Source organism: Pristiophorus japonicus, chromosome 21 (genome assembly GCF_044704955.1).
Source record: "Pristiophorus japonicus isolate sPriJap1 chromosome 21, sPriJap1.hap1, whole genome shotgun sequence".
In the NCBI taxonomy this organism is placed as follows: Eukaryota; Metazoa; Chordata; class Chondrichthyes; family Pristiophoridae; genus Pristiophorus; species Pristiophorus japonicus.
This window is the reverse complement of record NC_091997.1, coordinates 2650948-2663381: the sequence shown is the minus strand read 5'-3', so window position 1 is coordinate 2663381 and position 12434 is coordinate 2650948. Positions and strand designations below refer to the sequence as shown.

General features: G+C 46.8%; 1 protein-coding gene across 20 annotated transcripts in view; it reads left to right on the top strand.

Annotated features, from left to right (window-relative positions):
* The window catches only part of raraa (retinoic acid receptor, alpha a), a 634542-nt gene extending 622432 nt beyond the window's left edge, over window positions 1-12110 (top strand). For all 20 annotated transcript variants that reach the window (XM_070864263.1, XM_070864259.1, XM_070864257.1 and 17 more), the window contains 2 exons: window positions 8437-8595; window positions 11610-12110. In XM_070864263.1, coding sequence (XP_070720364.1) covers window positions 8437-8595; window positions 11610-11806 — 356 coding nt within the window. In that variant the 3' untranslated portion in view covers window positions 11807-12110. The remainder of the gene's footprint in view (window positions 1-8436; window positions 8596-11609) is intronic.
* The last annotated feature ends 324 nt before the right edge of the window (window positions 12111-12434 follow it).

The following is a 12434-nucleotide window of genomic DNA, read 5'->3' as shown; positions in this document are numbered from 1 at the left end:
TTCCGAGTAGAGAGCTTGCTTTGGGAGTCTTGTGTCAGGCATGAGAACAATGTGACCTGCCCAGCGGAGATGATCAAGTGTGGTCAGTGCTTCAATGCTGGGAATGTTGGCCTGGCCGAGGACACTGATGTTGGTGCATCTGTCCTCCAAGGGGATTTGTAGGATCCTGCGGCGCGGACCTGGACAATGTGGACCATTTCCCATACCTTGGGAGCCTCTTATCAACAAGAGCAGGCATTGATGATGAGATTCAACACCGCCTCCAGTGTGCCAGTGCAGCCTTCGGCTGCCTGAGGAAAAGAGTGTTTGAAGACCAGACTCTCAAAACGATGAACTTTTATTATGATAACGAAACAACTTTTTAGTAATTATTTATAGTGCTGCCAGTAAGGGCTGTTTATTTTACAGTTGGGAGTATTTTAGCTCTGTTAAATATTAAGTGATAGTTTACAACACTCCAGATGAAGTGTTACTCAGTTGAAACAGATTCTTTATCTTCAAGCACCAGATTAAACTGTAGACTGGAAGCCGACACTGCAACTCAATTAATGCCCACATTTCCCAGGTGCTTTTATGGCATCACAGTGCAAATCTTACTCAACATAGGGCAGCTGATTTGGAAAGCAGAAAATCTCTCAGTAGGCCATGTTCACCTGAAATTGTTTTTTTTTTTTAAATACTCGTTCTGGGCTGTGGGTATTGCTGGCAAGGCCAGCATTTATTGTCCATCCCTAATTGCCCTTGAGAAGGTGGTGGTGAGCCGCTGCCTTGAACCGCTGCAGTCCGTGTGGTGAAGGTGCTCCCACAGTGCTGTTAGGGAGGGAGTTCCAGGATTTTGACCCAGCGACGATGAAGGAATGGCGATATATTTCCAAGTCAGGATGATGTGTAATTTGGAGGGGAACTTGCAGGTGATGGTGTTCCCATGCGCCTGCTGCCCTTGTCCTTCTAGGTGGTAGAGGTCGCGGGTTTGTAGATGCTGCCGAAGAAGCCTTGGCGAGTTGCTGCAGTGCATCTTGTAGATGGTACACACTGCAGCCAGGGGGCGCTGGTGGTGGAGGGAGTGAGTGTTTAAGGTAGTGGATGGGGTGCCAATCAAGCGGACTGCTTTGCCTGGATGGTGTTGAGCTTCTTGAGTTGTTGGAGCTGCGCTCATCCAGGCAAGTGGGAAGTATTCCATCCCATTCCTGACTTATAGATGGTGGAAAGGCTTTGGGGAGTCAGGAGGTGAGACACTCGCCGCAGAATATCCAGCCTCTGACCTGCTCTTGTAGCCACAGTATTTATATGACTGGTCCAGTTAAGTTTCTGATCAATGGTGACCCCCAGGATGTTGATGGTGGGATATTCGGCAGTGGTGATGCCGTTGAATGTCATGCGGAGGTGGTTAGACTCTCGCTTGTTGGAGATGGTCATTGCCTGGCACTTGTGTGGTGTGAATGTTATGTGCCACTTATCATCCCAAGACTTAATGTCATCCAAGTCCTGCTGCGTGCAGGCACGGACTGCTTCATTATCTGAGGAGTTGCGAATGGAACTGAACACTGCAATCATCAGCGAACATCCTCACTTCTGACCTTATGATGGAGGGAAGGTCATTGATGAAGCAGCTGAAGATGGTTGGGCCTGGGACACTGCCCTGAGGAACTCCTGCAATGATGTCCTGGGGCTGAGATGATTTGCCTCCAACAACCGTAACCATCTTCCTTTGTGCTCGGTATGACTCCAGTCAGTGAACAGTTTTCCCCCTGATTCCCATTGACTTCAGTTTTCCTAGGGCTCCTTGATGCCACACTCGGTCAAATGCTGACTTGATGTCAGGGGCAGTCTCTTGCACTTCACCTCTGGAATTCAGCTCTTTTGTCCATGTTTGGACCAAGGCTGTAATGAGGTCTGGAACCGAGTGGTCCTGGTGGGACCCAAACTGAGCATCGGTGAGCAGGTTATTGGTGAGTAAGTGTCGCTCGATAGCGCTGTCAACAACACCTTCCATCACTTTGCTGATGATTGAGAGTAGACTGATGGGGCCAGGTTGGATTTGTCCTGTTTTTTGAGGACAGGACAGAGCTGGGTAGTTTTCCACATTGTTGGGTAGATGCCAGTTTGGTAGCTGTACTGGAACAGTTTGGCTCGAGGCACAGTTAGTTCTGGAACATAAGTCTTCAGCACGACAGCCGGAATGTTGTCGTGGCCCATAGCCTTTGCTGTATCCAGTGCGCTCAGCCGTGTCTTGATATCACGTGGAGTGAATCGAATTGGCTGAAGACTGGCTTCCATGATGGTGGGACCTCAGGAGGAGGCCGATATGGATCATCCACACGGCACTTCGGGCAGAAGGTGGCTGCAAACGCTTCAGCCTTGTCTATTGCACTTGCGTGCTGGGTTCCACCATCATTGAGGATGGGAATATTCATGGAGCCTCCTCCTCTCGTTAGTTGTTTAATTGTTCACCACCATTCACGACTGGATGTGGCAGGACTGCAGAGCTTAGCTCTGATCCGTTGATTGTGGGATTGCTTAGCCCTGTCTATACCATGCTACTTCCACTGCTTGGCATGTATGTAGTCCTGTGTTGGAGCTTCCCCAGATTGGTACCACATTTTTAGGTATGCCTGGTGCTGCTCCTGGCATGCTCTTCTGCACTCCTTATTGAGCCAAGGTTGGTCCCCTGGCTTGATGGTAATGGTAGAGTGAGGGTTAAGGCACATTGCTTTCCCCAGATAGTGTGCACTGGTGCTATGGAACGTTAGTTTCAGGTATAAATGGAAGGGATTTAAATTTTTTTTATGGTTACACAGAAGGATTCATATTGGCAACCATGTCCAAGAATTCAACACATACTCTCAGCCCAAATGAACACCACTGCGTTCCCTCGCTACTAAACCTTTGACGAACAGGCACCTCCCATCCACACCATTACTGGCCCCTATGATGAATACAGCCAACTTCCATTAGGACTACAAAAATTAGACATCTCCCTCCATAGCTACTTTCCACCCCACAAACCCTTTGAAGAAACATAATCATCTCCTCTCTAACCTCATTCTCCAAGGAACACAGCCACCTCCAATGTCGCCACATTCTACAAGGAGCATGCCACATCTAACCCCACTACACTGAGGAACACAGCGATCACCACAGCAATCCTCACCCCCAACACATCCTCCAACATCGCCACCTCTATCCTTGCACATCCTCCAACTAACAAAGCCACCTCTATCCTCCTCTCATTCTCCAACTAATCAGCCACCTGGCAGCCCCATCGCTAACCTCGCTCTGACCGTGTACCAGTAAACGGAGAAACACATTGACAGTTGTCATCAATAAAGTGTGCCATGTTTCACAGCTGGGAGTGTCAAAGTTCTGTTAAATATTAAGTGATAGTTTATAACACACATTCCAAATGAAGTGATATCCAATTGAAATTGATTCTTTACCTACAAACAGTATTTACTCCAACACAAAAGCAAAATACTGCGGATGCTGGAATCTGGAATAAAAACAGAAAATGCTGGAAATCTCAGCAGGTCAGTCGGCATCTGTGGAGAGAAACAGAGTTAACGTTTCGGGTCGATGACGAAGGGTCAGGAACCTGAAACGTTAACTCTGCTTTCTCTCAACAGTATTTATTCTTTTGTTAGCCAGCCTAAGAGTCTAGACTAGAGGCAGGTACTATAACTCAAATAATGCTGAGATTTCCCCCCAAAACATTGAGTGCGCAGGTTCATAATAGACCACGAACCTTGTAGTCGGCAATAGTGAACAACAAAGTTGCTTTAAAAACAGTGGGGCAGGGCACGTTTATTCAGTGAGTCACTGAGCCATAGATACCAGGATGTTCAAGGATTTCGCTGATCTTGACTAGAGCTGGACTAAAGTATGCTCCAATTGCCCTCAATGATGCTGGGCTACGGAGGGTGAAATCAGCCAGAGTTCCTGCTGTCCAGTGATCTCTGCTGGAAGTGCATGTGTTTGACATCACATGTATAGAGAATTGGACCTCAGCTGTGACCCCCTCCCCCACCACTTCCCAAGTTTGAATAACCTGCTAACAACATTGAGGCTCACAGATGGCAACTTGGGGAAGCATCCTAGCAAGTTGTCAACACCATCAACAGAGGGCGGGAGTAGAGAATGTCAACAAGGAAAAATAGCAGAACGCCAAAGTGAAATTGAGTCATCGATTAGACAGCTCAGTTATAAAAATAAAATAAAAACAGTGAACTGTTGGGACATAAGGTTCAAGGTTTTATTTTTAATTGCATTATTTTATTTGGTGATGTCAGCACTCCGTGGAGGAGTGGGACATTGTTGCTGTGCTGCTGGCAGTAAGCATACTACCAGAGACTGAATAAATTGCTTTGACAGTGCCACATTAATTCTCACACTGGTTCCTCCCCCTGCATCGAGGGTGTCTGCTCGCATTGCAAAATAGATCAACCATTGCGAAAACGGGTTGGAGGCAGAGAAAGATGGTATCTCACTGTCATTGGCAAAACTGGTTTGCAGATCAGAATACAACACAGACTCAGGTTTTAATCTGGGGCCCTGGGGCTTCACAACATAGAAACATAGAAATTTACAGCGCAGAAGGCCATTTCGGCCCATTGTGTCCGCGCCGGCCGACAAAGAGCCACACGGCCCTTGGTCAGCAGCCCTAAAGGTTACATATAAACCTATGAACAATGGCGGAAAGGCAAAGAGCACCCAGCCCAACCAGTCCGCCCCACACAACTGCGACACCCCTTAGACTGAAAACATTCTACACTCCACCCCAACTGGAGCCATGTGATCTCCTGGGAGAGGCAAAAACCAGATAAAAATCCAGGGCAATTTAGGGAGAAAAAATCTGGGAAAATTCCCTTCCGACCCAGCCAGTCGATCAACACTAGTCCAGGAGATCACCTTGGCCGTATTCTATTCCCTGCAGTACTAAGCTTCTTTCTGCAGAAACACAGAGGGATAGTAGCAATGTACAGGCAAAGTGCACTGTTAGCATCCTGATTTAAAGGAAAGATCTGTCAGCTTGTCATGGTCCCGTGAACAACTTGGTCCAATTAGCAGTAAAGAGAAAAGCACAGGACTTGTTTGCCAACTGGTCATTCGAAGCCATTAACTGGTGGTATCACGGACTGATTGTTGGAATGGTCGCCAGTTTTCTCAGCATCATTGCATGCTTATATCGCCCTCTGGTGTCCGTCTGTGGTTTTGATAGAGCATAAATTGATGCTTCATCTGTAGGCAGTAATGATATTAGAGTGAAACATAGTCAACAATCTATAATTATCCAATACTGTACAAATAGCAATGAAAGTAAACATTTACACTTAACAATATTTATTCATCCTTTCCCTTCTTTTATGGCTCAGTTGGTAGCATTCTCACCTCAGAAGGGTGTGGGTTCAAGTCCCATTGCAGGACTTGAGAACATAATCTAACCTGACACTTACGAGGAATGCTGCATTAATGGAGTGTGTCCTTCAGATCAGCTGTTAGGGGCCAGGTGGAGGTGCAGATGCCAGAGAGATATTTAAAGCAGGGAGAGGGAGTTCTCCCAGCGTCCTGGACAAATTCCTCCCCAAGCAACACCATCACAGCTGGTCACTTATCATATCGTTGTTGTGGGACCTCACTAATCACAAAGTGATTTCTCAATTTATCCACAGAACAGTTCATTCCATGTGACGTCCTTTGGATGTGACTGAGGGACATGATAAGGCTCTATATAAATGCTACTTCATTCTTACATGTAGGCACAGGAGGAAGATCAAGATATGACTTTATTCCTCACCTGATCACAATATAAGGAATAATAATTTGTTGTCACTGTTGCTCAGAGTACAGCTCCCCCAGCTGGTTAAGTAGCAAGCCATATGTACCAGGAAGCTCCCAGATTCGATCTTTGGTCTTTAGTAACTGACCTCAGCTAAGGCAACAATTGCTCCCTCAATCCCTCTGGGTTCAGGAAGCATAAATCAGTCTGAGTTCTTGCTCGTGAATACTGCCCAGTGATGCTTATGTGGCTGGTGGGTGAGTACAGCGTCAGGGTTGACTGTTAAGCTTCCTCCAGCAAATAGGCTGCTGGTACTTGCTCTACATACGTTAAAAATGGTTACTTGGGTATGTTACCAGAAAATCACTGGTTCCTGTGGAACTTACCCACAGAAAGCAGTAAATGTTCTTCAGGGGAGGAGAGAAGAGAATAAAGGAGGAATGAAAGAGTATATGCAGTGGCTTGGGTTCAGGGGTCGGGTTGTCACAGGATGGGGAGGGGAGTGAAAGCTTGTCTCTGTGGCTAATGGTTGGGAGGTCTATCTGACGCATAGTCTTTGAACGCTGTCCTTTTGACTCCTGGGATTTGGGTTTGAATCCAATCCAGACGGATGGGATGAAGGTGTCCTTTCTGACTGATGGCTATTAAGGGTCATAAGTGAAATAAGCTTGAGCACATTCTCCATTCAATTCCCAGTGGGTATGTGTCTTCATCAGAGACTGACCTCGCAACAGACACGGCAAGGGCATTTTCATGGATTGCTGTTTGCAAGCAACGATTAGTTTCGGAGTATGAATGTTTGTGAGAGACATATCTTGATTGCAATTTTTACTGACCTGAGGTTTTGGCTGTTCTCTTCGGATTCTACCTGTGAAAATTTCCATAATTGTATTAATTGTAAAAACTGGAGGCTTGCATGCCTGACTGCACATTTGATGTTCTTAAAGGAGTATTGTTGTTCTTTGGAGATATTAAGGAAGTATTTGCATTCTGCATTGGCTCTTTAGCTAACTCATAGCGGAGTGTGGGAAATTGCACTCCGCTTCCATTGAGGGGGGGTAAGGCCAATTCTGCGGCGGGAGCAGGACTTCCACGCTGGGGGCTAAAATTCCCGGCCCCAGAAGGTTACCGCCCCCAAGATGGGAGCCTGTGTGGGGAGGCAGAGGGAAGATGAGGGGAGATGGGGGCGGGGGATGGAGGGGAGAGTGGTGGAGGTGGGGGGGGGCGGAGAAACCCAGGGCGGGGGATAGGAGGGGCCACATTGCAGCGAAGGTCTGGCGGGGGGGTGGGGGGGCGAAGTGTGTTGGAGGGGCGGGCCTGGGGGCTCTGTGCCTCGGTGCGGGGAGTGTTCAGAGTGGGGTGGACGGGTTGACTGCGCAGATGGCGGTTGGTGGATGTGGTGTGGTTGGCGTCGCTGGGGCCTGGCTCCGGGGTGGCCGGGGCTGGGGGCTCGACATCCGGGGGTGTTCGGCATTTGGGAAGGATTCTGACGGGACGGGGCGGGTTGGGTGCCGGGGGAGTGTTCCCGGTGTTGGGTGGGTCTGGAGCCGGGGGGTGGCATGCTCTTGGGATGGGGGGTGGGCTGTTTGGGGCTGGGATGGGGATAGACTTCTTCACTCGGGGAGTTGTTGGCCTGTGGGGTTCCCTGCCGCGGAGAGTTGTTGATGCCAGTTCATTGCATATGTTCGGGAGGGAGTTGGATGTGGTCCTTGCGTTTGGGGGGGTCGGGGGGTGTGGAGGGGGCGTGGGGAGGAGGTGCTGTGGTGGGTGATCAGCCATGATCTTGTTGAATGGCGGTGCAGGCTCGAAGGGCTGAATGGCCTACTTCTGCACCTATTTTCTATGTTTCTATACAGACCAAAATAGTGATTTGACACTGACTGTCCGGGCTTATGCAGAATGGCCACCTGGGTAAGGCAACACTCAGCACCCAGTGCCCATGAATTGTGTCCCAGCATAAGTCGCAATTTCGCAACAATATAAAAATGGTATTAATAAACATGCAGCATAACATTATAATTAGCCTTACTGTCACTCTGTGTCAGCTGCACAATAGCATCTTGCATTTAGATAGTGCCTTTAATGTAGTAAAATGTCCCAGGGCACTTCACAGGACCGATTATCAAACAGAATTTGACACCGAACCACTTAATGAGATATTAGGGCAGGTGGGAGGCAGCTTTTAAGGAGCATCTTAAAGGAGGAGAGCGAAGTAGAGAGGTTTAGGGAGAGAATACCAGAGTTTAGGGCCTAGGCAGGTGAAGGCATGGCCATCAATTATGTTGCGAAGAAAATCATGGATGCAGAAGAGGCCAGAATTGGAGGAGCAGAGATCTCAGAGAGTTGTGGGGCTGGAGAAAGTTACAGAGATAGCGAAGGGCGAGGCCATGGAGGGATTTGAAAACAAGGATGACATTTGTTTTTAATTGAGGCGTTGCTGGACCGGGAGCCAATGTCAGCGAGCACAGGGGTGATGGGTGAACAGGACTTGGTGCGAGTTAGGATACAGGAAGTACAACATTGTCGTGACTCCCAGACATTCTGTCTCCATTAAACTTACTGATGTAACTGACGGCAAGAGGCTGGCTGAGCGAGTTGAGGAATATGAGGATGGAAGCGAAAGATAAAAGCTCTCTAATAATAATAATGATTTTGTTTTGTAGACCGGCAGGACCTGGAGGAGCCGGAGAAAGTGGACAAGCTTCAGGAGCCATTATTGGAAGCTCTGAAGATCTACGTGAGGAAGAGGCGGCCGAACAAACCACACATGTTCCCAAAAATGCTGATGAAGATCACAGATCTGCGCAGCATCAGTGCCAAAGGTGAGCGTGGTGATCACCGAAAAATAAAAGCAGTACGCAGAAAGGAGCTGTGACCTTGTACCAATAGGGCTGGAATTCACACTGGGCTGCAGAGGCTAGCCGTCTCATTTTAATTGACCTTAATTTCTGAAACATAGGAACGGGAGGAGGCCATTCATTCCCTCGAGCCTGTACCGCCATTCAATGAGATAATGGTTGATCTGTATCTTAAAAAACACACTTGATTTCGATTTTAATGTTCAAATGGCCTTTCAGAAATTTAGCTTAAAACTTCCCAATGGTTCAGTTGAATAAATTCACCTGGTAAGAAAGCAGCTTTTCCCAGTGCGAACCTTAGTGAATCCTTCAAGAGTGCTTTAGAGGTTGCCAACTGTGAAGTTCAAAGAATTAACCTAGTGATAGCCCAATATAAGAGGTGTGGCACCAATGTGAATGTGATCTCCTGTGTTCAATCCTTGATTATAGACAAATTGAGGGTTAAAGAGATTTTGTAGTGAATCCTTTAATTACAAAAGACAGATAGTCAACTATTTGATAAACAATGAGAAGTAAAACATTTTAAACATATTTTCTGACAGAAGAATCTATTTTTGTTGAAGCGTCATTGTTTTTTGCCAGTTAATAGCCCAAAGATACTCAGACATTTTGCTAATGCACCAAGTTGCAAGCCAGTTTAAAGCAGTGTTATTAAAGATGATGGGTATGTGACATGTTGAAAATCATGTCACACGACTTGGCTGGCCCATTAACTCAGGAGTCACTGCTTCGCATCACCTGCTCTGTTTATTACATCAGATATTAGTAATAATTCAAACGTTGAGAATTGGATGAAATCATTTAAATTCCTAATATATTCCAGTGATGTCCTGTGATCCGTTTTTTTCCTCACACTATCATTCGTTCTCAATTCTAAAAATCTTCACACATCGGCGGGGGGGATTTCGGAAAAAAGAACTAGGCTTTCATTTACAGGGGCTTTTGAGGTGAGGTCATTATTGACGTTTTTAAGATTATGAACAGGTGTTAACAAAGTTGATCCAGGCAAATTATTCATTGTTTAGTGAAGGGTTCAAATAGTAGGGAACACAGTTCAAAAGTGGGAAGCTATGAGTGAACAGTGAAGTTGACGGAACTTCTTTTTTACATAAAGGGTAATAAATCTGTGAAATAGGTTACCAGGGAAAGTGACTGGAGCAGACAGTATAGATGGGTCCAAGAGACATCAGCCTAGATTTTCCAATCATCTTGTATTAAGGGGATCCTTCAGCATTAAAATAGCACTTGCTAAAGGTTACTCCTCCCAGTATCTCCTTTGTTACCTTGGTCTCCATTTTGTCGCATTATTCTGGGGACATTTCTCTACCTTAAAGGCGCTATATAAGTGCCAGTTGTTGTTGTATTCCTGAACCTTTTTTCATCATTTTTCTTTTTTGGGTTTCTTTCCTAATTCTATTTAATTGGTCAGGAAGCTTTGTCCCGAGTGTTCTGGCAATGCCAATGTGTTTGCTGCATCCATGGTGTTGGGACATTGGGTTTCCTCAATGGAAATCCTCCTGTTTTTTTTTGGAGGATAAAGAGAAGGGAAAGTGCTCTGCAGGTCAGGCAGCACCAGAGGCAGACTGCACCCATCAGCCAATCCTTTCCCACCTTCCTGTAATGGCACTTGACAATGACCACACTGGGCTAGTTGCACAGTGCCTGAGGGGGGGCGCTGCACTGTCGGAGGGGCAGTACTGAGGTGCGCTGCACTGTTGTAGTTAGAGCCCGGTGTGGACTACTGCAAGGACACCTGCAGCTAACATGCCCCAGGGCTGGAGCTGCCAGTGGCAGTGATTCTCTGCTGCATCCTTAGTTCCGCTTCCTTCCCCTTCTTCCAGCTCAGCTGCAGATCTGTCCTGTGTGTGGCAACCAGAGCCATCCATCTTGCAAGCACCTCATTCTCCCCATTTGTCAGGGATGGTGCATCACTCCATCATTTGGATACAGATTTAGTCCTTTTTTACCAAACATTGCTTGACAAAGGCCGGACTATACATTACTATTACTTGCAGCCTTTGTAAGGGCTCACAATGTTTTACCCCACCCCCTAGATCACATACCTTCATAGCTTTAAATGGCTGCATTTACCTCTCATCCATGTAAAGCATCCTTAAGGGCTCCTCACACATTGCCCCCCCTCCCCGCTCCCCACCTGTGAGCTCCCAATGCCAGGCCACATATTGGGATGGGATTACGCCCAGACTATGTAAATGAATCTAGACCCGCAAAATCAAACGGGGTCAGTGCACTGTCAGGTTGCTAATGATGCACAGCCCAACTCACACCCAAAAACTCTATCCTCCATTTCTCTCACATAATGTATGGACATAACGAAACATCCATTCCGGCCCATCAACACCAACTCGCATTTATACAGCACCTTTAAACAACAACACCAACAATAATAACTTGTATTTATATAGCGCCTTTTACGGAGTAAAATGTCCCCACGCACTGCTCAGGTGTGTTTTGAGACAAAACAAATAAATTTGACACCGAGCCACGTAAGAAGAAATTACGGCAGGTGACCAAAAGCTTGGTCAAAGAGGTCGGTTTTAAGGAGCGTCTTAAAGAAGGAAAGAGAGGTGGAGAGGTTTAGGGAGGGAGTTCCAGAGCTTAGGGCCCAGGCAGCTGAAAGCTCGGCCACCGATGTTTGAGCAGTTAATAAAGCAGAAAACATTCCGTTATTTTATGCTGGGGGGATGGGAAAGAGAAAAAAGAAGCTATAAAGACTACTTAATTATTATTAATTGCAATGATTTCAAGATGGAAGGAAACATGACAGAGGGAGGACAAAGAACACTTACATTTCAATTACAAGTGCCTCGTTTAGAATCCTGTCCATTGTGTATGAGCTGTATTGCTGGAGTCCCTCGACCGGGTTAGATATTTGCTAATGAATTGCTCCAACGTGATTGCACACTCTTTTGTCTGTGTCTTGAGCCTCACGGCCGTGTTTCTGCGTCTGTTCCCAGGAGCTGAGCGGGTTATCACCCTCAAAATGGAGATCCCCGGGTCCATGCCGCCACTCATTCAGGAAATGCTGGAGAACTCGGACGGCATCGATCCTTCCTCCTCGCCTTGCAGCAAAAGCAGCGCTGCCCGCCCGTGCAGCAGCCCAAGCATGTCACCAAGCTCCGCCAGCAGCAGTCCCAACACCCAGTCACCGTAGCTCCGCGGGGAAAGGAGAAAGGAGCAAGTGAGTCGGACTCTCGCTCACATGGACGTTTGACGTGTTGTAAAAGATGAAGTGTTCGCGGGAGAGCCACAGTATTGTTTGCCACGTATTCTGCAGCTTGCGGAAGGCGATTGGGACCGAGTTGGAACTTACGCACTGTGTTTAGCCACACTCGAAGTTCTTTCAAAAGTGCTTAACCGAGATGGACACTTCAGGGCTGTGCTGAGCGGCAGATACGAACCACACACACACACACACACACACACACACACACACACACACACACACACCCGCCCTCTCCTCCGAAATAGGAATCAACCATTCTCCAATCAGACTCCGCTCCCCTTTGCAAGCCTTCAGCTTCTGGTTTTAGAACACGCTTTGATTTAACGCTAGGAGAGAACTATGAAGACCCTTTGTGTTATTTTTTTTGGAATATTTTTCCTCTCCTTTTGTTTATCTTTCATAATCTCATATAATACTAGCTGATAGACTGGATCACCAGCGCAAAATCCAGTAGTATCCAAAAACAAGGAATTTGAACAAAGAAAAGTTTATATGAATGAAACATTGATTATTTTTGTTGAACTGTTTAAATTGGATTTACCAGAGCAGGAAGAAA